Source organism: Semicossyphus pulcher, unplaced genomic scaffold (assembly GCF_022749685.1).
Source record: "Semicossyphus pulcher isolate SPU_LCO1_2020_fin unplaced genomic scaffold, fSemPul1.0.p SCAF_10, whole genome shotgun sequence".
In the NCBI taxonomy this organism is placed as follows: domain Eukaryota; kingdom Metazoa; phylum Chordata; class Actinopteri; order Labriformes; family Labridae; genus Semicossyphus; species Semicossyphus pulcher.
The window spans coordinates 18,828,684-18,855,464 of NW_027211604.1; the positions used below are offsets into that span (position 1 = coordinate 18,828,684).

The following is a 26,781-nucleotide window of genomic DNA, read 5'->3' on the forward strand; positions in this document are numbered from 1 at the left end:
GCTTAAGCCTATGGCTGAGCTCTATGGGCGGGCCGCATGAATCAGATAGCTACGGCTATGAAGCTAGGCTATATGCTCCTCAGCATAGCTAGCGGTTATTAGCCATAAACTGCATAAATAATGAATGAGCTAGTTTGACTTTGCCAGGAGGAGATTCTGTTTGTGACGGTGACTGACTGCAGGTGTTTAGTTATCAGACTAAAGAAGTAGCGGAGAGAGCAGCGAGCCGACACGTAAAGGGAAACTTATAATAACTGCTCTGCTCAACACTGCAGTCTGCTGTAATCTCTCTGGGGAAAAGCCAACAACTGCTCACTCCTATTTACTGACCAACGATTAAATAAATGTTTGATAAACACTGAACAGGCTAACAAGCAACTAAAGCGAGCACAGTATACCTGCTACTTAGTGATCCAAATATTTCAATACAATAACACTAGCATTTAACTCACCGAAAAGCTGGAGCTCAGACTTCTTGCACAGCTATAAAGTTCCATAAATCCCACAGAGACAGATTATTCGTCCAAACTTTGAATGAAAAAATCCCCAAAAGTCTCCAACAACACAAACAGGTGAAGTTAAGCTCAGTGTCTGTGTGTCTGTGTTGACGTCTAGCAGACAGCCAGCAGGATCCACCTGTCAATCAAGTGATCCGGCCCCTATAATTTAAGGCTTAATATAATTAAAACGGGTGTGTTATAAAAAAATTCACCCCCCATACACTTATCTTGAACAATAAAATTAGCTATTTATAACAAAACCGTTTTTTGTACCAGGCTGTAAACATGTTTATTTCTGCTGTAAAAATTGGCATATTCCCACCTGCTGTAATATTATTTCTTGTTTTCTGGAGCCAGCCTCAAGTGGCCACTCGAGGAACTGCAGTTTTTTGCACTTCCGCATTGGCTTCAATTTTCAACACCGGAGGTTGCCGCTTGGTCAGAACAAATACATCTAAGAAACATTCGGACCTTTACAAAACTTGTGTGTATTCCCTTTTCAGAGGTCGATCGACTCACCATTTATCACATCAGCCCCGAAGTCAACTCTGTAATCCTCCTCAGTTTTGTCTCCTGTGTCCTGTGTGCTTCCCACACCTGTGGCATTTCACAGGCTATGATTTAGAATTGTCATATTAATGCTTTTTCTGACCTCCAGGGCCGAGACATCAATCTCTGGAGAGGAAATAGAATTGTGTTGAACACCTGGAGCCATTCACTCTGCTAAGATGACCTGTCCACTTTATGGTGATGGTGTTAAAGCGGGTGGTAAATTCCAGGACAGGGGTGCTGAGTTAAGCTTCCCAGCTGGTGGTCTTGCTTCTCTGAGGTAGTGTTGGTGGAATCTTTCTTTGCTTCTTGATGGTTATCATCATTGAAATTTGCTCAGGCAGCCAATTCTTACTCCCAAGCTGTGAAAAACTGCAGCTTTTTCAGTGGCTAAAGCGTCAAAATGTGGGGCCTTTGTTAACTCCATTTAGCATCATTTCTGGACGATGTCCTTAATCTTATTATTTTCAAATGGATCTGAAGTAAAAAAAAAACATAAAAGCGTGTTGTAGCGAGTAAACAGTAATCTACTATAGCTGAACAAACAAAGAAAAGATAGATGACTACAGATACAACTTCAAAAATAAGTGAAAATCCAAAGAAAAAGAAACAAATTCAACTCAGATGAAGGCAAACAGTCTAAAAAGGTCAAGAGTTACAACAGGAGCCAACCGTGGACGTCACACAGTCTGGTTATCCGGGAAGTGTGCTCCTGCAATTACCGTTTATCGCCATAGGTGCCGCCAAAGAGAACAAAATTGAGATCTTTCGAGATCACAACTTTAAGTTATCTGGCGTACGTTATCTTCATGAGGTATGTGGTTTACGTACGTTATCTATGTTATACATACTGCATTAGTTAGGTAAAGCACGTAGCTTACATAACTAGCATTAGATGTAAGTCCTTATTTAATCCCAAGGCATGATTTTTTCCCCCCTAAATTTAACCAAGTAGTTTTGGTGCCTAATCAAAACAGCACTGCAAATGATAATGATGCACGTCCAAGAGTCATAAAATGTGAAAACTTTTGAAAATCTAACTAGATGTTGTTTATGTTGCCTGGACTTTCAAAGTTTAACTTGTCATCGCATACTTAATATTAACTTCCCCATAGAGCCCTGAATGTGCCAAACTGACGCTATAGTGGTACTGGGATTGTCATATTTTGAAGCTTAGGGCCACTTACCAAGCTGCTATGGTAGTTTGGGAGTGACTATGTGTTGGCTCAGGAGTGTTTGGTTTCTAGCTCTACTTTCCAATTTATACCTTTAAGCAGAAGCAGGGTATAAGACAGAGGATCTTAACCACCAGGCCACAGTGTAAAAACCAGGCCATCTACTTCTAACCCCTCTGACATTGCGGTAACAAGGCAGGGATTGACCCTTGTATCCAGTTCTGAAAGGAAATCACTGGAGAGGTGGCCGCCCATATTTACTCACATGTTGGCATGCAGCTGACGCTCTCACCCTCACCTCTTTAAAAATCCGCAGGAATGGTTCAGTGTCTCGTTCAATGACGGGGCCGAAGCGTGAACACACGGGCTGCTGAGACGGCAGATTGGACTTTTAGCTCTACAAACATTTCTTGGAGGCAGAGCTGCCCTGGAGGTTAAGCCTCAATAAACAGAAGCAAATAATTAAAGTTTTCCAGGCTGGACCTTTGCCCCAAACCCATACAAATCAGGCTTCAAGGGTACAGTGTTTTCATACCTACAAGTGTCAAACTTAATAACTTAATAAACTTAACAAACTTAATAAAATGACAGTATACTTACTAAAAAGGCTTTGACTGAGATGTTGATGTAAGGGATCGTTGACCTCAGTGCAAAAACGCCCTCAGCGTCAGCTGTGTTTTGTCGTAGCGCTCACAGCGCTCTCAGTTGAAAATATTCTTAACTTTTGGAACACTGCTGCGCTCGTCATTGTCACCGACCAATTAAAATCAATAAGGGGCGGATGTTCCGATATTAACTTTGTCCAAAACAGTGGTGGAGGAGAAGCTAATTCTTTCATTTTTTCAAGGGTACAACTTCCAGGTCTAGAGCTGCTGCTATGATTCCTTTCCATCGTTTCTTTGTAAAATCTCATAGAATTAAAGCAAATATTAAGCATACAGAGCGATTTAAAACAGACTTAACCGTCAGTACCGAGGAAAGCAGAAGTGCTGCCAGAGAACTTTTGTAACCTAGCAACAGTAAGCACTGGCAAGAAGCGCTCTGAAATTGAGGCCGTGGGCGCTGCCAGCGCAAAAAATGCTGTTAGTGGACACAGGCCAGGTGGTTAGTTTTTCTCCTTATTTCATTGGTTACCTTGTGACCTTTTTCATTTTTTTTCATACAGAAAAAGTTCTGTTTGGTACTTTTGTTTTGTTCAGTTGTTCCATTTTTTTTTTACTTATTGCCTTTCATCCATCTTGTTTTAATTGTAGTTTTGTTTGCAGTTTCATGTCTTAGTGTTCCCTCTTTTGTTTCTAAAATAGTCTGATCAGCTTTTAAACTGTTTCTGCTGGTTTGTCGAGTCAGTTTTGTCTTTTTAAGGTCAGTTTAAAATGTTCAGTTCCGGTTCGGCTAAGTTAAGTTATAACACCTTGTGCTGGACACATCAAACCTATGACCTTCATGGTAGTGGGTCATCTGCCTGTGTTTGATTACCTGGATGTAATCATTTTCAGGTGATCTTTTGCTGGCTGATGTTGTGTTGATGTTTGTGGGTTGACAGTTTGCATCCGAGGGCTATGGACAGAGGATTTTTGTTGTCCCTTAAATGATATATGCACATGTGAAATATGTCAACTAAGCAATGGCATGAAGGTTCCCCATTTACTCGAGCATCGTCAGCATATTGGAGGAAGCTTTAAATTGGTTGATGTAGAATACGGCTGCATAAGGCAGTCGTGATGGGCATTTCTATGGGAGGCAATCTCTGACAAGCAGGCCTTTTATGGTAGGGAGATGGGAGAATGGAGGATAGGAACTTTATGAGGCACATCATTATCATCATCATTGTTGTTGTTTACCCTAAACACACTGCTGTGATCAGTCTCCGTTAACATCTAATGCTTGCTTACTTCACTGATCTGTTCAGCAACACTGACCATGTTCAGATTCTCCCCTCCTCATTTCTCTTCTCCAGCAACCCCCTCTTTTCTCATTCACAACCTCATTCACAACCTCCATCCATCCATCCCCACACCATCCAAGCCATCATCCCTCCATCCATTTATTCACACACGGACATTCATCTGTCCATCCCGCACAATCCCTTATCTTCCTCCAACAGTGTCCATTACATCGTCCCCTCATCCCTTATCCCGAGTTCACCTGCTCCGTTATACGTCTCTCATCCTTCCTGCTCCCCCCCACACACACACACACACCGTGCTAATTTATCTTCTTCCAGTCTTTCCTCAGCCCCTCTGCCGTACTAAATTACTCTCCCTCCGTTTTGTTCCTCACTTGTCAGGTCTTCGTGGCACAATTTTTCAGTCCCTTTCTGCTTTCTTTCTTTTCATTTCACAGAAACATGATTTTTTTATTAACCTTAACTCCTCCAACGCCCCCTTAAAGAGATTTTCCCCTCCGCATTTTGGCCTTGGTCTCCTTCCTATAAAGCTCTGCTTTTCCCTTCTTCCTCGGTTCCTCCTTAACCCCACTCCCTGCAGCCTTACCTCTGCCTCTTCCTTGACCCCTTATTTCCCACATTCCCTTACCTCATTGCAGGCCTTCCCTCCTCATCCCCACTAGTGCTTTACCCTTTAACATTATAATCAAATATCATTCTTTATTATTCTGCATCGTCCTCTCATTCCCCCCTCCCCTTTCCTTGTCATGTAACCAGCAGCCTCTGTCTCTCTTATTCTGAAAAACGGACACACACACTTCTCCCTCATTCCCTTGCTCCTCCCTCCTCCCTGCTTTCCTTTTTCTTAAATCCAACATGCCCCCTAGTGTGCACACAACGGTCTCATTTGAGAATTTACAGATTTTATTTCCATGTAATATTAGTACAGAGAATGAAGCCAAATGTATAAAATGAGCACTGGTTTATGTGCTTATAGTTATATAACGTCTTTAAGCATTTTTTCCCAGTAACCTAGTTCATGAATGATTCATTAATTTACACATGAAAAAGCTCTTTTTTTTTTAAAGTAAGTGTTTTTTGCATTTTAAACGTCATTATGTCGCAGTTTGTTACGCAGTAGGAAAAGATTATGACACAAGCAATGTATTGCCAAGAAAGAAGGCTGCTAAATTAATGTGAAAAAAAAAAATCAATCATACTCATTCTGTAAGCTCAACAGGGATTATTTAGGTTTTGCTTCGAGCTTGGTCATGCAAAACCACCCACCAGTGGGTAACACAGCTTTTACATAAGACTCAATAGCCTGCAGCACAAAGTCAGTAATGACTGTTATTATTGAGCTGTACTCATTGATTTACTGTAGCATTTTTAATCATGTTAATTCTAAACAAAAGTTATTGATATGAAACAGTTGGTTTCCTGTTGATTTTAGGATTGATTTTAAGATTCTTTTAATCACGTTTAAGGCCAGACGCGGGCTCGCCCCTCCCTATATTTCTGACCTTTTAACCCCCTATGAGCCAGCGCGCAGTCTGATATCCTTTGGTGGTGCTTTGCAGGTCTCGGCTGAAAACAAAAGGTGACTTTTGCTGTCATAGCCCCCAGACTACCTGCCAGAGGAGATCAGACTTGTGGAGTCAGTCCCTTGTTTCATCTCACTACTGAAGACACCTTTACAAAGAAGCTTTTACTCTGTGATCTTATTTAAATTCATTTTATTGACTTTTTTATTACATTTTATTATATTTTGTCTTTTTCCTGCTTTTATAGTCTGTTGTGAAGCACTTTTTTTTTACCTGCATTGAAAAGTGAAATACTAATAAATGTATTATTATTATTATTGTAGCCAACAAATAAGAATACGGTGTTATGTACAGGAAAACAAAATAATCACAGGATATAAATATATCCTATTTTTTCTTTTTTTAGTTTTTTTTTTTTTTACTCAATTTAATAAAACAAGCACACTTTGCATTTCCTTTTTTCCCTTTACAAAAGTGTTAATGGAACATAGTTCAAATGCTTTCAGTGATATATTTTTTATTCTGCTGTCTGTGATCCATAGTTAGGAAATGTGCGTTGACAAAAGTTTCTCACAAACCTCATTCTTGACCTTTGCCAGAGGCACACCCCTTCCCACATCCGGGCTCCAGTTCTAGCCAGCAGCACTTCAAGCTTTGTTGTGAGATCCAACACAAGTGTCAGCCCAGTGGCTGGGAAGCCAGTGGGGGAAAGCAGAGCAGTGAAAGGGATTGTGAGTGTGTAGGAAATTAGGTTTCCCAAACTTGAGGGACATGGATCCGAGCTCTGCAGCCAAAACTATAGTTTACTAAGTAAACACTTTCTTTTAAACAAAAACAAAAAAAGGCGCTTGCATCCAGTTTGCTACTGCTTTAGCTTGGTTTATTGTGAAAGGCTTTTGTTAGAATGACCCAAGGTCTAGAAATGTAAAGAGAGCACATTTGTATTTATTTGTAGATGCAGTGAATAGAAACCCATAAACCACTAAAATGGTTTGTATGTATTTATGCCCGCTGAACTGCACGCACATCTGTCAAATCAGAGGGTACTGTCCATCAAGGTCATGTTGTCAGGTATAATAAGGTGAGCTGGGACAGGTTTATGTATTATACTCAGGGCTATTTGAGTTAGTTATGCTCCTGATTGAAAATGTATTATTTTGTGCATAATATTGACCACTCATGTTATACATTTTCAAACGCAGGTTACAAACACAAAGACAGTTTCAATTTATAAAGGACTGTTAACTCCTTAAACAGCTGGGTACTGTAGTTTTTTGCAAACAATCAAACAGGAGTAAATATTGACTTTTGTTGGGGACTATTTTCAGTTGCGGATAAATATGAGCTCCCTGGATGGGAAATGGACTGTACTTGTATAGTGCTTTTACACTACATGTCACATTCACCCATTCACACACAATTTGGTAAGCAATTTGGGGCATGTAGACTGAGGGAGCTGGGCATCGAACCTCTGACCTTCCGACTGAAAGATGATCGCCCCAACAGATCAACAGAGTAATCCTTTAAGGGCAAGAATATTTTATGGTGCTGCAGTCTATCTAGTCTATCAGTCTAATCTAATACACTTCTGTTGTTGTGATTTTAAGAGGTACAGGACACTTAAACCTTTCTTTTACAAAGTGAAAAACAAAGTGACATACCTAATAACACATCAAATATGTCTTACCAAATGCACTGACTTAAACATTTCATAAAAAATGGCTCACATGCCATCTTCTTTGTTTTATCAGCCTCAAACTGTAAAACCAATACTACATAATGTCGACCATGCCTATATAGCATGCCATGAAATTTAGTTTAAAGAGTGCTCTTATCACTTAACAACTGTTTTATCTTACATCATTGCGGTTAGATGATCGAGAGAAAAGTGTCCAAGCAGAAAAGAAAAGCATTCAACCATAAAAACCAGGCCTTGACCCATGTGACACAACTGTCTGGTCAAGGCTCGTCATTTACTTGAAGGTTTGTTATTCAAGAAGATTTTCTCTCACGTGTTTTGTTAGGCATGGTTTACTCAGATATTTAACCACACCTAGCACCTTCTGTCTTTGTATTATGTTTGTAGAGGGCAGTGAAAGGATCGTCATGACACACTCAGATTTCTTAGATTAAAACATCCAAGAATGTATCCATCCATCCTCATCCAACCATCCAGTCAGCCATACAGCAAGCCATCTGTTATTTTCCCAACTTCTCCCCTTGCCTCCTACTCTCCCTCTATTTCTACCTCTCTCGTCTATTTTCTCTCTCTCTCTCTCCTTCCTTCTCTCTCACCCAAAGCCCATCCATGATATGAACGGCCCGCTCCAGTGAGCAGGGAGCCTTATCCCAGACATCCTGACGGAGAGAGACAACCTTGGCAGAAGACTTTATGTAAGCAGTTCATTAGCTTCTTGACTCTGGACCCCCCCACAGACTTACATGATAACCAGAGTGGCCGCCATGGTGAGAAATTACCCAGAAAAACATCTTTAACATAAAGATTGAAAACACTCCAACAGGCCAAGTTATGCTACTTTCACCCTTGTCTCTTTATGCTGCAGGAGGGAGGAATTATGGGGCAGAAAGTGCCAGTGCTTTGACCAAAAGGACAAATTAAGACGGCTAATTTTACTGCCTTTTAACACTGACACTTTTTGCACAACATACAGCCCCCTCAAACTCAGATTTGGGAAACCCGCACTGTGCTTTAATAGAGTTTGATTCCACAACAAAGGGTTGTTTCTCTACAATACCTCACCTGCCAAGTTGTAGTTGAATAGAGTGTACTGTATGCCGCTGAAATTGCCTGTGTTATGGGAATGCTATCAACTCCAGATGCACTTACTGTCTGTCCCTGCTGTCTATGCAGAAAGATGCTTCATATAAAAGCCTCTACTACTAAGAAATTCATTTTTTGCAATAAACTCAAAGCTTTCAAAACTATTATTCCTGACCTTGTGAGTTGAACTATAAGTTACACTGATTCTGCTGGGGTACAGTTAGATTGCAGTATATGCCCTTTAAACTGAGAGGGACTAAACCCTTACTTACCAACAGCAGAATTATTGACCTTTTGACCCCTGCTGGCCCAAAAATGTCACTCCCTTCAGCGAGAATTAAAGGAGCAATTTGCCCCTGGAAAAAAAGCAACTGTCAGTCAAAGCTCTGTTATCTATATAAGCAATAATATTTGAAATTTGCACCATAGCTGTGGAGAAGGTTGTACAAACAGCTCGTGGTTTCGCCCATTCTACATTCCTACAACACCCAGCGTGCATTGCGCCCCTCCCTCTAAAAGGAACAGCCTAGCGAGAGACACTGGAGTGAAATACTACCGTTTTCGCTGCAGACAATGGCTTAGAGCGGGACAGAATCTGAAATATGACGACAATATACCGGTGGATCATCTAAAACATCTTCAGGTCTGCAGTCTACATTTCAAACCTAACGATTTTGAACGAGACATGACATCAGAGGCGGGCGTCCTACATTGAGGAAGTGTAGTTTAGCAAGGTTTTCCAGGGCCCATTGGAGAAGCGGATAGCGTCCTCCAAACGCACAGTGTGGAATTGCATCTTTTTTCTACCATAATGGCACAGATAGGACTGAGGTTGAAAATGGGCAAACTGGCCCTTTAAATATCTGACCTTTCCTATCACCAAAGAGGAAGCATTATTCATTTTTATTTTGTTTCTTTAAATAATAAAAGTCAGTGCAATAAGTCTGTATTTTATCTTATATATGCATTCTTCAGATTTGGATCCCAGTATGTTGCTGCTTGAGTGAACATGTAGATCCTGTATGTCTATAACAACAGCAGCTGGCATGAGGTGTGGGAGAACCGACTCAAAGTTAGCCGAGGAACAGATGGACCAGCTGGTCTCTTCTGGTGGGTAACCATGGTAATGTGGATTTGACCTTATTTGTGTCTAATATTCCTGCTGCCCCCTCCGCTCCACCACCACACCTAATCCTTCCTTTAATAAGATAGCTACTGTATAGATGGCCCTATCCATTACATGCACATATTACTTAGCCATCAACTTAAAACACACACCCGTCTGCCCACGCGCATGCAAATACTGTATGTACACACATATTTCCAGCAAAGGCAGGCGGCGCCCGCTGTGCTCGGAGTCACTAGTGCCTCTTCTGATTCAACTTGTTTCTAAACCCAGGGGAGGTCTCCCGTGTTCCTCATTAGCATAGGTTCTGTCCACAGCATGCAGCCTGTCATCAATCTTCCACTTAAGATATGCAAAGATGGAGAAAAAAGGAGGAAAAAAATCAGACGACAGAAGGCTGTAGGTCAATCTTACAGTAGAGTGTAATGCTGTTTGGCAGAGTGAATGTGTGTACTTTTATTATTCCATTTAGTCAAATTCCACCTCTGTGCAGGTGGACGTATTTATTGCAACATGCTAATAATTAAAAAATACACAAAGGAGTCATTGAGCACTCATTTGAACTGCATGTCCAATCAGTGTTGATGCTTAATGTACTCAATTGAAACTAAAAAGTCCACATTGCAAGCTATTCTGCCTGAGAAAGTTGAGTTATACTGCTAAGCTTTGGCCTACATGTACCAGGATGCATTGCACACAAGCAGCCGCGGCTTTAGTCTCGCTTCGCTGCGTTTCATCCTCTGTATACTCTGGGTCAAACAGAAATAGATGAATATCCAAGTCTGCCAAAACACTGTAAAATGTGTCCTCATAAACACTGTACACTGTTAAATCTATCCTCTGCACTCATCTTTTGGGATGCTGTTGGAACTGTAGCTAGTTTGCAATACAAGCAAAGGCAAGATGCAATAAATCTAGGCTGAAATAGCCTGTTATACTTCCAGACCACCAACTACGCTAAGAAACAACGCTGGTGCCAGGAGAGCAGCAGATTTTCCAGAAACACCGAACAAAATCTGCACACTTTATCCCTAACTGAGATGTATAGAGATACGGTTGGAAATCCCTTAAGTTTATAAAGTGGGCGTATTTAATTTAACCGTATTATCGTCCACTCTTCAGAGAGTGAACCTTTAGCCACCCTAAATCTGAGGTACTCAACCATTGAACTCAGTCCTCCCTGCATCACTCTGGTACCTGCTCCTTACAGCCCTCTTTATAGCCTTAAACCAAAATGCCAAAGAAAAATGCAGAATGCATTAATATCAATGAGTTCTAGGTGCTATTAAGGCAGCTTTTCCTGCCAATAAAACTCTTTTTCTAACTGAGTGCATGACGCCAGGAAGTCGGGTTGATGTATAGACATTCTTTAATGCAAAAATCATGGTGCCTAATACACTGTTGGCTGCTATAAATTGCTTATATAGCTGCTTATAATGTAAGTGCTGGCTAAAGGATGTGCATACATCAGTATAGTTCTCTCTTTTTTTTTATTTCCTTGCTGTGCATTTTTGCTATGCTTGTACCAAGTTGAAAACGGATTCAAAGAAATATAAGCAAACTATGTAACTAATATTTATATTGTGATAAAAACACAGCTTGTTTCTTATTTTCTGTTATGTGGATTATATGCAGAGTGCGTTCACAGTACTGACCGTGTATCTACAGTATAATCTAGATGTTGAGGTCACACCAAGCAGCTTAATAGCACTGGTTCCTCTGTAAGTACAGATCGGCTTTACTATGTTTTCTCTCTCTCGCTCTCTGACAGTGTCACTCTCTCTCTCTCCTGCTGTAATCCTCACAATGAATGTCTTTTGCCTTAACTGCAGTGTCAGGAGTAACGCTACACACTCTGAACGACTGTGGGATTTAGGTGCAGTAGTTCGTGGTCAGGGGCAGAGGTAAAACATGCATCACTGCACAGCTGAGCAACAAGCAGTCATGTTAGCTGTGTGGTCGGTGTCAAATAATGTTTGAATACAATTCAGCCCTTTAAAGGTCACATATATGCCAAGACTACAGGTTAGTTGGGCCGCAGTTTGTGCTATAGTGGAGTAATTAATTGCATCTTATTGTAAGGCCTGCCTTTAAATTTGTAAATATGTTAGTCACATGCCCTCTTTCAACACTGGATTTTAAACAAATATGCCTGCTGTCATTGGGCGAGAGGCAGGGTACACTCTGGACTGATCGGCAGTCAATCACAGGCACATAGAGACAGACAACCTTTCACCCCTACGGGCAATTTTAGAGTCACCAATCAATCTAACGAGCATGTCTTTGGACTGTGGGAGGAAGCAGGAGTACCCGGAGGGAACCCACGAATGCATGGGGAGAACATGCAAACTCCACACAGAAAGGCCGACTTCGTCCGAACTAGGAATTCGAACCAGGAACCTTTTAGCTGTGAGGGGACATCGCTAACCACTGCACCACCGTGCAGTACTTTCGCTATTAAAGCTTTATAAAAAACACATTTACAATTTGAAAAGGTGACAGCAACAGTTATGGTTAGAACATTAGAAAAACACGTCAGTAAACATAGTTATATTATATCAAATCAAACATTTGATAATAATATGACTAATACTATTACTAGTGCAGTACAGTCCTTCAGGATCAATAAAAGTAATCAGGCTGAAATTGGCCTATCCTCAGTACCTCTGTGAATTCTCCCATTAAAAGACAGACAAGGGAGTCAGCCATCAGCGCTGTTTACGGTGCCACTGGACACATCATCAATATGACCAATCAAGACCCTCAAAACACTCCCCCTTGTCCCTTTAACCTGGCCCTGGTATTCTCAGAGCGGCCAGCTCACACGTAACATGTTTTTACAGTATATCATAGAGAAGCAGGAAGCCATGCGACTGACACAATTAGCTCGTCCTCTGGTTTCTTGTAGTGTGAATGGTGAGGTGAGGCGGGTCCCCACAATGTTGCCGTGTTTGACAGAATTTTGTCACCATAATGTGATAAATACAGGCACATACAGGCTAATATGTTGGGTCACTCGTGCCAGACATCCTAACTGACTGTGATTATCCTCTGAATGTTCCTCTGACACGTCCTCCAGCTCGGCGGTTCTCTAACAGCGAGCATTTCATGCTGGATTTGTCACATTTTATAGCAAAACCTCCTGCCTTTTAAATGACCCATTGATTTCCCGTCAGCATTATTTATTCCTTACCTCACTTACACCTCATTTGAAACAGAGCGTTTTGTGTGGTGAGAGGCGCATTTAGTGGTGTATGTAGTCTAAAACAAGCACGGTGAGGTGTGAGTGGAGGAAAGTGTGTTTTTCTGTAGTAACTTGGATAAATAAGCTTGTTTGTTCAGAGTTTAAATGGGCAGTCATCCAGCATCTATTAGTTTCTCCGCATAATTTCTAGTCATACAAACTGTAGCAGCTTTATTACCAATGTAGCCTCATCTCAAATAAATTAGCTACACTCTGTAGCCAAATGCTATTTAGTTACCTTTCAGTACACAGGATATGCGTAATACTTTCGGTTAAGTGGAGAAAACTAACTCACCGAGTGAAAAGTATGAAGTGCAGCGCCTAGGGGAGCGCTTAAATTAAGTCTTACCTCACCACCTGTATGACGGCACAGAGGCTTGTGCAAAAGGTGTTAAGGCAGTGAGAAAAACAGCAAGGAAGTATAGCCGTATGTTGCATACGACGAGATTTATTAAGAGTGTGGGAAACACGGCTGTGAAATGAGCCAAGGAAAATAAAGAAACAGATGTGTGCTCATGAATAATTTGTAAGAGGAGAGCACAAGCCTGATGCAGAAGTTGAGATGTGACCTTTAACCCCGCTAGCGTGGGCGGACCCAGGCGTTGGTACCCTGCCATCTCCTCTACAAGCTCCGACTGACCTCTCGCGATGAGAAAAAAACTTTTGTTGCCATGGTTTCAAGAGGAATTTTAATGATATGCTCGGAGTTGTTGCTATGTAGATGCTTTATAGAGAGAAGTTTTAATGCTGCTAAAGAGTGCACTGTATCTGCATGCATGCTAGGGAAGGATTCGAACTGCTGAGTGTGGATATTGCACAGGACACCATTTCACCATGAATATAAGCTGTTGAAGCCAAATGACTTTTATAAAATATATATTTCCAAACTGGTTTTCTGCAGAGTATTCACAAAAACTCCAAATTTAAAGATTTTCATTCTAAATATACAAAAACAGCGCTCAAATTTCTTCAGCAATTATTTTTTTCCTTGCACTGACTGTCACAATTTGCCAGGAACATCACACCACTTTTCCTCAGAGTCATAACACCATCATATCAGCACACACACGCAGACATTACACACACTGCTAACAAGATTGTAACACACTTTTTCCAGTAGTGGCAGCATCTCTAATGTCCAGTGAGGATAAACGTCATTAAAATTCACATCTTGTTGTTAGGAACCGTCATTAAAGAGCATACAAAATGGCCAAGAGAGTCTATTAGATGTTAGCTTTCTAATTGACTTTAATTGACGCTTCAGTCAAACAGTTTTTTATCTGAGCATCTTTCCCTCAGGCAATACACAACCTCCAGTTTTTAAAGAGAAGTCACGGAAAAAGGCCCAGGCTCTTTTTAAGTTGTGTTTTCTTATTATAAACTCATCCAGACTCAAGACTTCAAGACTAAATCAGTTCATTCTTTGTTATTTAGCTAAGTACGGCTGCTGTGAGGAGGTTTTATCTGGTTATTAAACTGACTGACACTAATACTGATGTCAGACCGTTGGCGACAACACTGATCATATCTATAGAGTTATTTTTAATGCCTGTAATCGCTGCTGGGGGGGTAGGTGTCAGACAGGGCGTTTAATTTTCTATATTTTCCACAGCAAAGAGTCACAGCGAGGAATACTTTTAATGTTACAAGACAACTCTTCTTTCACATGTACAGGACAAGAACAGCAAAGAGAGAAGACGTAGCGCTTTGTCCACAGGGGGCGCCAAAATCAACACAAATAAGTTGAATAATTGAATTAAAAATTTGAATTTTAATCTCATAATTTGAAATGAAATGTATTAGTTTGAAACTGAATTCCAGTAAACTTCAAGTCACCAGTCTAATCTGATCTATGTTCCAACCCTGATCATGACCTTTGGGTAGAGGCCGAATCCGATTAGGTTGCCTCCTGGGCGCCTCCCTGTGTGGAGGTATTCCAGGAACATCCAACAGGGAGGAGACTTCGGGGGTAGACGCAGAGCCCGCTGGAGCGATAAAATATCCCACCTGGCCTGGGAATGCCAGGTGAGTGATACATATGACTGTTAAAGAAAGCAGGATGAGGTTTTTTGTTAAAAACCACCACTTAAGCATGTACAGGACAAAATCAGCAAAGAGATAAGAGGTACGGCTTGGTCCACAGGGGGTGCCAAAGTCAACACAAACCGAAAGTTCCTCACAGGAGCTTTAAACGGTACAATATGGCACATTTTCATATCAGGCCAATTTACATCTCCCTTTGATTCTCCAGGTATCAGTCTGAATTTAAGAAACTGGCCAACTTGAAACAGTTTTTTTTAAACCAGGATGCACTTAACCCTCTAACAATGTTTCACACTTCCTATTTGAGGCTTTTTAGGATTTTGATCCACTTGAATTAAGCAATATTACACTGGAGGTTGTGACATTGTACTGAATATCATCACAGCTGTGATTCACTCTGCATTTAATCTAAGCAGTTCTGATATTCAGTACAACATCACGACTTTGAGTGTGATATTGCTTTGATACAAGAGTTAAACAAAGCAGCAAATAATAGTAAACAGTAACAATCAACAACAGACTATTATTTTTTTGCTCCACCGACTCAACTAGTTCCACAACTGAACTGAAACTGGACTGTTGTTGCCGAGCAACCCAAACATTCTCCAGCACTCTGTGTCTACAGGTTACCACAGATCAGCTACTTTGTATAATGTAGATTTATCTGTTTGAGTTAATTTATAAAGCAACAGGTGTGATAAGAGTCTGCTGTGTGATTCAGAGATACCAGTTTGATCAATGTAGACATACACAGTCTGCTGTGATGTTAATTAACACTATTCAGAACACCTGGCTAAGTGGGGTGATGTTCTCTATATCAGCACTCATGGAATGCTTCTTGTCCAATCAGATTGCTTGGTTCGAACTAACTGTTGTTTAAAGTTTAAAGTTTAATTATCACACTATATTTGACTAATAGATCATATGACAGTGCTAGAAGATATAAACCAGACAACGTCATTTTCAATATCCTATTAAAATGCTTATCAAAGCTCCTTATCTGCCCTGCGAGGTGTTTTGGGTCCTGGAGCATGTCGAGCGCTGGAATGTATCGAAGGAGGTCATTTGTCACTGATTCTGTGGTTATTTTTAACCACCCCCCCCCCCCCCCCCCTCCTCTGCGGGTCTAATCGGAACAGGATGTTCCTCATCAAATTAACCAGGAAATATATTTCATGAAATGAGACTGGGTCTGTACATATAGCCCACCGTGATGGAGCAGACGAAGGTCAATTACACAGGAGGGTGACTGGGGCTAAATGCAGATAAGGGTCTAACAATTTCTCCACTAATAGCTTCGAATTAGAGGAGGTTAGGTTTATTAGTTAGTTCATAAAGGGGTAATAACCAGCAGGCATATTTGATATTATCCACATAACTCTGAACCCTTTGCAAAGGAAAGAAAACTTGGTTAAGCTTTTGGCTCTAAGTTTACTGTCCATCATGTCAGCAACAATTATTCTCTACCATGATTAAAGTGTCACAAGCAGAGCTAAATGGGAAAAAAGTTTATCAATTGTTTAACCAAACAGCAGATTTCAAGAAATACTGACATTCTAATGTATCGCTAAGTTTACACATGGACAGTCAGATCATAGTGTGTCGTCTGGTCTTTGTAGTTCAGTAATAACTTGGACAATGTACTATATTTCTGTCAGATACACATTTAGATAATACAAGGGGCCAAAATGAGTTTGCTTCGCAGGGTAGCAGGGCTCAGCCTTAGAGATAGGGTAAGGAGCTCGGACATCCGGAAGGAGCTCGGAAAAGGAGCCAGTTGAGGTGGTTCGGGCATCTGATTAGGATGCCTCCTGGGCGCCTCCCTGTGTGGAGGTATTCCGAGCAGGTCCAACTGGGAGGAGGAGACCCCCGGGTAGACCCAGAGCCTGCTGGAGAGATTAAATATTCCACCTGGCCTGGGAACGCGTCGGGATCCACCAGGAGGAGCTGGGAAATGTTACTAGGGAGAGGGAGGTCTGGTCGCGGATAAGCGGAGGGAAATGGATGGATGGATGGATGGATATCACCTTGGTCATTTTAGTGTGTGTGTGTTTTGGTTAGCGGAAGTGGCTACTGCTGCTCCACCAGCTGATCTCTACTGCGCAGCTCTGGCTCCAAATGACGTCACCATCGCAAGATGGCAGCACCCGTCACAGGGGCTATTTTTGCTTCAATTTCGTACAATGAGAGCAGATGGAGACGTGTTGGTTGCATCGTACTGGGAAAGTCATGAAATCTAACATATTTCTGTCACAGGCTTGTAATGTTCTGCCAGACATCCCTCCTGCTCATGTGTGAGCAGTGTTTTCCTCTTACAGTACACTTAGATCTGTAAAAAAAAAAAACCCTTCTGCTCTTGAGATAAACAGGTAAGATGTTTCATGATGATTTATGTTTTCATCAGCCTTAAGAGCAATCTCTCCTTGTTCAAAATAATTTAGCAACAAGTGACAGAAAGTCACTCCAGCTGCTCCTTCAGACCTCATTTACATTTCAAACTGTGACACGTTGCATAATATCCCTAACCACGAGGGATTTTCTTCTTGAGTCAATAAAAGATAAAGCGAACAGGGACCCTGAAAGCCTCGCCAGCTCTCCAAAACACTCCAGTCCTGTATTTTTCCATATATTCAACAGCTGAAATGTGATATGCCTGCCGATGGTTCCATTCAAGATACTTCACATCAAGCAAAGCCTCCCAAGCATTGTTTCATGTACTGTACTGCCACTAGGCAGCAAATGGAATTGAAGATCTGTGTGCGTGACGCCACATTACATCCTTCAGAAAGAAAGGAGATGGAACAAAATGAATTGAGAGTCAGCCGGCCTGCACCTCCGCACAAAACGCCACTACAGCTGCTAGCGCTTCTGTGGCTCCGTCACACACAGGGAGAGAAAGAAAGAGAGAGTCGGAGTGTGTTTCCCATCTGTGTGACACTCGGCGTTCCGGGTTATTGGCTGGTTTGCGCCGTTGTGTTTCTTCCTCGAGCAGCAGCTTGGCTTGTCAGGCACGAGAGAGCTGCATGTGTGCCCCTTTTATTCATACATCTTTTATCTGAATCCCCAAATCCCCCTCTCTCTTTCTGCTTATAATCTCACTCCTGATTCTCTCCCCTATCCACTTCTCAGTTTATTCCCTCTCACCTCTCTATCTTTGCAACTTACCTCTCCCCTCCCTCTCTCTGTTTCCTCTCTAACCCCCTCCGTCTGTCTCTCTATCTTCTTCTCTCCCTGGTTGACAGTGTGGAAAGTTGATGAATCAGACTGCATGTGACAGTCAGGCATTTGAGTGAATCTGATGTGGTTAATATGGTTCCTGCTGACAGCGCTGTGGAAACTGTTCACAGCCGAGGAGCACTGAGACACAGCTACTCTTTGGCCCGGCTAACCCTCCATCACGTAGGGGAAACCCTTTGCTTACCTGTGCGTGTATGTGTATAAACATTTTTTTCCCTGCAGGTCAAAGGTCAGCAGAATAAGCAGCCTTCCTATTTCTCTGCCCGCAGGTATCACCGTGCTGTTTCTTCAAAATTCCCATCACCATGACTGTGATAACTGAGGAGCTTCACTGGATGAAATAAAGTGATAAGAACATCCACCTCTGGTCATGATGTTGGGCGAACAGGAAACAGGTAGGTGCTGACAAAACTCATTTTTATACTGCCGTTCTGTAGATATGATCATTTCCAAAGAGGGGGGTATTTTGGGGTGTCTCTCACTCTAAACTTTATTTAACATTGTGAAAAATGTGCAGAACTTTTGCTGGCTAAGAACACTTACCCTGCTCCTTTTCTTCCATTCCGCACTTAAAATGGTCTCTGATTTAGAATGACACGATGTTACCTTAAAGGGCACATATTTTAGCTTTGCAATCGATTTTCTATTCAAATCACGTTGGTAAAGTTTGTTTTGTTTTAAAAATTGTACACATATTTAATTCAATTATTTTTCGGAGTCTCTCCTTCCTCCTGAAACGAACAAGCCGTTTTGACATTCAAAGGTCAGACCTTAGCCACGATTGGCTGACAGTATTTGGAGTGGCGCGTAGTGGCCACACTGCACTGTCACTCAAAAGTTGATGAAAACATGGCTGCTCTAGGATCGGTTATACAGCCTTATATGTGCGAGCCAGAATTGACAGGAGGTATCAGAATGGTAGGTTGAAATTTTGAAAACGACTTGACTACAAGCTAGTGCAGTGGTTCTCTACTGGGCTCGCCTCAGGACCCACCACCCCCTTCCTAGTGACAAACCACGACCCAAACGTCTGATTTTTTTCAACCACTTAAATGTATTTAAAGAAAAATGGTGCAGTTTGGACCTGAAACTGAACGTATCATGACAGTATGTCAACTTCACGAAAACCCAACAATGTAATAGTCAAGCAAAATGGTGCAGTGCATAAGAGATATTACCTCTACAGAAATTTGCTAAAAACAGCAACGTAAATACTACAACTAATACACATACAACTACTGTAGGGCTCATCAAGTTTCAATAATGTAAATGTAGCTAGGATTACCCAATCAGTGGATACATGGAGTGTGAATAAACTACACTACTACTGCATACACACATCCGCCACCCACTTTCGGGTCCCGACCCACCGGTTGAGAACCACTGAGCTAGTGCAAGAAGGCAGCCTGAGGTGAATGACGGTGAATGACGATTGGTCAATTTCAGCGAAAGCAAGACTCTACGTAGAAACCTGCAGCTGTTCTGAACGGCCCATTTCAGAAGCGACCTGTTTAAACATGTGATTCTGGAAAAACACGGAATAATGCAGTTTTCACTTTTTCACTGTGAACAATAAACCCATGCAAAATATGAGAATATCCATTGAAAAAATATGGCCCCTTTAAATAAGGCATAACATTGACACCTTTTTACATGTCTTCCTTCAAAACTACTACAATTTGTCTTTTATACTGTCATCACATAATAAATAAACGTTTCTTGTACTCTGAAAAATTACTTACACCCTTTCAAACGTCTCATTTTCCCATAACATTGAGGATATTAATCAAAAGAGAGCATAAGCAGAGGCCCCCGCATAATGAATAGCTATATTCTTTCATGATTAATGAACCATTTGGCCAAAAGTCACGCAACATAATTGAGACAATCTTTATTTTTTAATATTTTTACTTCATTTTAAAGCTTTTATTAAAGATTTGACAGAAGAGAAATGACAGGAAATAAGGGAGGCAGGGCGCTGGGGAGTGACATGCAATTCAGGTCCCCAGACCCTGAAAGACAGTAATACAAAAAATAATCTTAATAATACAGATTAACAAACTAAAATTCACTGTGTTTGTGATGCATGTAGGTATTGTTGTTGATATGTGGATGTCAGTTTTTGCATTGTTATGACTCAATGTGCTGTGATCCTGCATATATTTGCATGCATGCCTGAGCATCTGTGTGCATCCTCACACATGCGCACACACACACACCGAGACATTGCTCCGTGTCAGTCTTTGTGTGCGTGCCATTACTGTGTGCACTCAAACTGTGATTTTCTCTGTGCGTGTGTAAAAAACATATGGTGAGTCAGTGTGTAGGAGTCGAGCGCCAGCGTGTCTGTGGGAGGAGGGAGAGTGGAGAGGTGGTGATGGAGAGGAGAGAGGATTCAGGTTGTGCGCCAATAGGTGGCACTCTACCCTTTTGTGATTGGCTACGGTGACCCAGACTGAGACGGGTCTGGAAGCACATGCGTTTGCATCCGAAAGGGAACAGGAAGTTGGGTCATAAAACTTCCTTTTTTTGTTCCATCCTGTGGTTATTCCTGCCTGCAGGCTGCTCTTAGTGTGGAGGAATGGAAGTGAAGTGAGAGGAGAGAGAGATTGAGGGTGGGGGTGGAGGTTACAACACTCTGGGTGGATGAATGGAGAGTTAACACTTCTGGTGTTAAAGGCTCAGTTTCTTTCAAATAGATTCATGCACCGGGATGCACTGTACATGTTTATATATAGCTGCTTAAACAGTGTGTGTGTGTTTGCAGTGCAAAATGTCACACTCAGTGTGATAAACTGTAGTTAGCTGTCATGTGACCCATTCACAGTCTAGAACATGTTGAGCCAGAATTATATAAATGTATGAGTCACTGACTAAACCACATTGCCACTCTTCTCTCATGACATCTCATCAGGACTGTTATTACAGGGAGCAGTAAAGAGTCTCACATAGTAGCATTCATGTGTGTAATGAGAGTCATTGTCTTCATGTGGTTAAATGTCATAAATTAAACTGGTTAGATTTAACAATTGTGATCTTCTGCATGAGCACAGACAGTAATAATTACCCCGAAATTGAATTTGAGGCATCTGTAAGGATGAAATAAGTTCCTCATATGTGGCATATAATTATAATTATGGCAATAATAAAAAGAATAGCGCTCTGCGAGGGAGGGCGACAGAGATTGCATCTTCAGTCGTACAACAAAGATTGTATTTTGAAAATCCCACAATGAGCAGAGCCTCAAAGGCCTCTTCAAAAGACAGTATCTCTCGATGTGCGGCGGTAGTTTCATACAAAGAGGAGAGAGGGATATATTCTGTTTATATATATATACATACTCTGTTTTTATTGAACATAGTATCTTACAATCCTGTTGGGAAAAGTGAGTAGGGACTCATTTATTAACAGGGGACAAAATACCTGAATATGCAAATATTCTCTTGTTTTGCAATAAAACGGCCATCCTCATGACAATAGAAACTCATAAAGGGGCAAATATGGAGCAACTAAACTGCTTAAATACAAAAGTTGAGGTCATTCAAATCAGTACAAACGGTGGATGCAGTGCAGCTGATCATCAAGCAGGGTCGTACAGTTGGAATACAAATAGCAACCTACAGAAATACTTAATCATATTAACAAAATATACACATAAAATAACAATGTGTAGCATTCATTGTCTTCTAAATTGTGTCACAATTTCTAGGCGAATGACATTGCAACTGAGAAAAAAAAAAAAAAAAGCATTAACACCGGCTAAATGGAACATCGATACAGCCCATGCCTGTGGAATGAAACAGAGCGACAAAAGGGCCGTTCATGGCCGCAGTCATCCATAGAGATAGAATTCTATATTCTACGGAGTTCACAACCTTTTACATTCAACAACCCTAACAAGCACATAAATGGTCTGAGGTCATGCAAGTGCGGTTCTCATGGTGGAGCGATGGAGCTGAGCAGCTAGGCTGGGGTCGGAGGGCAGATCAATTGGGTCATTGATAAAAGCAAACGCGCTAAGTCTTATAAAAAGACGCACACGCACATTCAGACACATAGATCTGTTTGAATGGACTTTTTTAACACACTCAGTCACCGCTGGAGGTGGGAGGTCGTCGTTGTTCTCGTGCTCCGTCGGGGGTTGAGCCAGCAGTTCTGTAGCAGTCCGAGTTCACTGGCAGTCAGGTTCCCCCCCCACCCCCCCCCCCCCACAATGGAGCCTGACACACAGGGCAATAGGGGCTGAAATGGCCTGTCTCGTCAGCCCTCTGGCTCAAAGACAGAGGGGCGGAGGAGGATGGTGACAAAGAAGAGGAAGTGGGAGTATACAAAGACAGTTCATACAGTCGGACACCGCTGTTCTTGTAGTCCTGTGGTGTACACGTGGAAGAAAACATGCAACGACAGGCCTTAAAATGATCCCTTGCACTCGGCCGTAGCTCCAAATTATTTCAATTTCAAATTACCAAAAGTTCAAACCTCGCACATTGGATTGACCTGAAATTAACTATCCTTATGTTTTAATATCCTATCCCTAATCATACAATACTCAAACCATAGTTGCCATGCACAGTTATTGTATAAAACAATTTAAAAATCCTTGGCACTGGATGTCATCCGAGGTTTCGCGCAATAGTCCAATACTGATGTTCTTGTTTGGCGATAGAGTTGTTTGTTTGCAATTGCTTGACAGATTTGCATCTTCAGAAAATGGGTTTGAGCAGTCCAACCAGAGGCTATATTGCATTTTTTATTGCATTGCATATTTTGATTCTGGAAAATGTTCGTGATGCAATGTTCTAATCATGCATTATTTACTCTTTATTTCAGTCATGTCGAACTGAGCTCTTCTACGGTAGTCAAAAGAAAAGTGCTCATATGTACAACACATAAAAGAGCTTCCTTACAAACCAGGATTAAAAAAAGAAGACAAAAGAACAGAACACACGATTTCAGAACAAGGAAATCATCTCGCTTAACAGAACTCTTGAATTATCATCAAAAACAAACAACAAGAGAACGCGTACAGTCCTCAAGACTAGTAGAATCTTCCGCCGCACTGTGCAGCTTCTCATTTCAAAAAGGTGCCTGTGTTAATAAGAGACGCCTTTAATGAGAACATCCTCCTGGATGATTGATGTCATGAGGAAGCAAACACGCACCAGCTTATATATAGAAACCACATGGATTTAACATGTTACCCCCTCTACTTAATTGGAAATGGTGTGTAATCGTATGCAAATCCACACAAGTGGATTATTAATGAACATGTTTTGGCATTTCGTATAATTGATGATGATAGCTTTACGTTGCTATTTTTCGCTGCTTTCATAATGGAAACCAGACGCCAGAGCTGTCAACTCGAGAATTAATTGGCAACTAGGGTAAGAATCCTTTAACTTCAATTAAATGACTACAATAAATAGCAACAATAAACAAGACAATGATAACAGCGTTTGCACATAAAGGCTTAAATCTTCTCCGGGGAAAGATGGTTTGTTGCCAGGATACATGAAGACCTCACTGTATGAGATGCTAACGAGTTTGCTGCAGAGGGTTAACTTTGTCTTCTTATTTTTTTAAATGAATATATGCCACTCTGGCATCTGTTGTGTTTACATCCATTGTTGCAATGAAGTTTTTTTGTGTCATGCATTTTTCAGCACAAACTAACTCCTCCAGCTTGCATCAAAAATCCAGTAAAACTTGCACATTCTATTTCTGGAGGCAGGTTGTGTGTGTGTTTCAGGGTTTTTCCTCGCCCCCAAAACATGTTACAAAATAGATCACAGCTTTGGGATCTGACAAGTTATGTTACAATAATCATTAAAACATGCACTGATGTCTAAATGAAAACTAGGCCAATGCTGTCACTGTGAAGATCATAAACTGTAAGTGAGTGGAACGTATGCATCTTTTAGTGTTTGTGTTTTTGCAGTATTTGATACTGATATGAAATGTGGAAGATTCTCCGTCCATATGTGGATGTGACAGTGAAGATTCAACCACGCCAATGTATCTGTGGAACACACCATCAAAAAAAACTCTTTGAAGATTGTACTTCACATCCTCTGTACTCCATCAGCAGAGGGAAATTAAGCCAATGAACCAAAAAATGCTGTTGCAAATGGGTCTTGTGGGTAAAAAATGAAGAGCGGAAAGAAGCAGAAGAGCTGGTAGTGAGAGAGCAGACAGTCACACTCGATCCAGCTAGGAAACGAGCAAACTCATTCCCTCAAGTGTTTTCTAAATATAATAGGGGATGTGCTTTTTCTAACATACATGCAAAATCCCTCTCATGTGTGGAACTGCATACATGTTGCACAGATACAGAAATAAAAACACAGAACAAAGTACAGGCTCAGCTCCTGGCTCTGCAGCCTAGCTAGCTTAGCTTAGCTGTTACATCTCTCCCAATCCACACGGGAAGGGAATCGGGACAAACATTGCAAAAGGGTCCTCCGATATGACTTTTTTAAACATCGGGGAGGAGAAATAAAGAAATGAGGGAGATGGAGAGAAACAAAATACCTGTTTGAAATGGTTCCAGAGCCTGGGGCCCACAGGCTGTGAGCTCCCGGGTCAAGTTGGCAATAGGAGCTGGTTCATCGGCTCTCAACACACTTACTTTCCAAGGGAGTGCTTAAAAAGAAATACAATGCACTGAGGCGGCATAAAAGAGTGCTTGGCAAACGTTTGTCATCTATTTATTGTGAATATATATATATATATGTGTGTGTGTGTGTGTCTGTGCAGGTGTATGAAAGTGTGTGTGATTTCCAGGAAGACGAACTCTTGGCTTAGACCGTGTCCCTGTAAGACAAAAAGAAGAGAAATAAAGGCAAAGTGAGTGAAAAGATGGCGGCTCTGCACACTGTGCATGTGTTAAAGAGAGACAGGGAGAGAAAGAGGGAGCACAGTGGCAAGCTGCACAGAGGAAATAAAGGTTTCTTTTTTTTTCCAAATTATGGATTTTTTTAAAACATATTCAAACATACAGATTTATGCATACAGACACCTACACACACACACCTACTCCATTTCACATCTGCCTGCACAAACACAAGCACAAACGCACAGCGGCATGATGTAACAGCATGCTCTGGTTCAGGCTCGCTGTGGAGGCTGGCATTCATTCCAGGCTGAATTCAAAATTTTGGAATTATTCAGCCCCTTGCTGGCAATGTTATTCACAGAGACCCTGTGAAGCTCGTCTGGGAACCTCTGCCAGGTAGTTCACACCTCCACCTCCTCCGCCTGATGTGTTAAAGTAGGAGACACTTTTGACAGCACTGAGAGCCATTTTCAGCCGGTGAACTTTCAAGGCTGCTGGCGGAGAGAAGGCCAAACTTTCTTTTGTTTTTTGGCTGGTAGGTGGACGAGGAGGCTCGATCAGGTTATGTGTCCATGTGCTTTAAAGTGGAGGAAAAATTTGCTCTTCAAATTAAAACACTTTCCAAAATGCACCTTGTATGCAAATGCACTGTATTTGCATGTGGATGCTCTGCCATTTCATTCAGTTTAACTTATTGTTCCAATCCAATAGTTTGTACTCTAAATTCACTAACTTTTAGATTCACATGTGGAATTGAAACTTGTAAATAAGTGTTAGACTGTGGGATGATGTGATTTTTCAGCAGTGTAATAGGTAGTTTTGCCATATCCTGAGTATTGCATATTGATTTATGCAGCTATATCTGTTTGGAAACCTATTGATAAAAAATTCCATTACTGGATTTACATAAACCATCTAAACAGCTGTAATACAAATGTGTATCCCTGCGTTTGGTTCTTGTGTATTTTACACAAGGTGGAAACTGAGCACTCAGTGCAAACAAACTCAATAAGGCAGGGAAAAGGTTGGCCAAGTCACTACATACCCAAATCTACAATAGCCTTCTAACTATGTAATATAGGGCCTCATGTACATAAGAGTACGTATCAAAATTAAAACAATATTGTAATTATAGTTACTGTTGACATTCTTGCTTTTAGGTTTTAATTGGGCTCGGTAATGCTTACATATGTATTACTTAAAGCCCCCCTCCAGTGAAAATCCAGTGCTTAACCTTGTAAATATCTCCATGTGGTGTTGTTCATGTGCTACAAGACATATCAGGGACAACATAAGCAGTCATCTCCATGGCTGGGCCTGTCTGCTTTTAAACTGCAGTGTACCAAGGACAGGCTGAACAACACGTTTTCAGATTGGCAGGTTTGAGACGTCACAAACCTAAGGAGCTAATCCCGTTAATGGACGAAGTGACGCTATGCAGATCATTATGTGAAACCTATGGCAACCACTTAGGGGATGCACGAGCCAGCTGTAACTAATTTTTGCAAACTCACTTCGACTACTCACGCTAACGTTACTTGTTTCAAGCTAGCTAAGTTTCAACAAGTTGCCACTAAACGATGGCAGAGACGTGTTCTGTTTTCGCGACAGAGGGGGCGGTTGGATATTTGCATAGTGGGCGGGGACTATGCAGATTCAGGAATGTTTAATGAGGGAGAAGGACGAGATGCCTTGGGAGGATTTTTACAAGGTAAAAGGTTACAACGTATTTTGCAGAAAAAACACATCAGACACAATTCATTATTTCAAGCAGAGCATTTTACACGTCTTAAAACATGACCGGAGCTTAAATCCATGATTTTCCAATTATACAAAAAGTCAAAAGGCAGCTATTACAGCC

The 26,781-nt window shown here is 41.3% G+C and overlaps 1 protein-coding gene across 2 annotated transcripts in view; it reads right to left on the reverse strand.

Moving 5' to 3' along the window:
* Nucleotides 1-22,299: 22,299 nt before the first annotated feature.
* The window catches only part of gabra6b (gamma-aminobutyric acid type A receptor subunit alpha6b), a 34,498-nt gene continuing 30,016 nt past the window's right edge, over nucleotides 22,300-26,781 (reverse strand). For both annotated transcript variants that reach the window (XM_069678024.1, XM_069678040.1), the window contains one exon: nucleotides 22,300-24,898. In XM_069678024.1, the coding sequence (XP_069534125.1) occupies nucleotides 24,886-24,898 (13 nt within the window). In that variant the 3' untranslated portion in view covers nucleotides 22,300-24,885. The remainder of the gene's footprint in view (nucleotides 24,899-26,781) is intronic.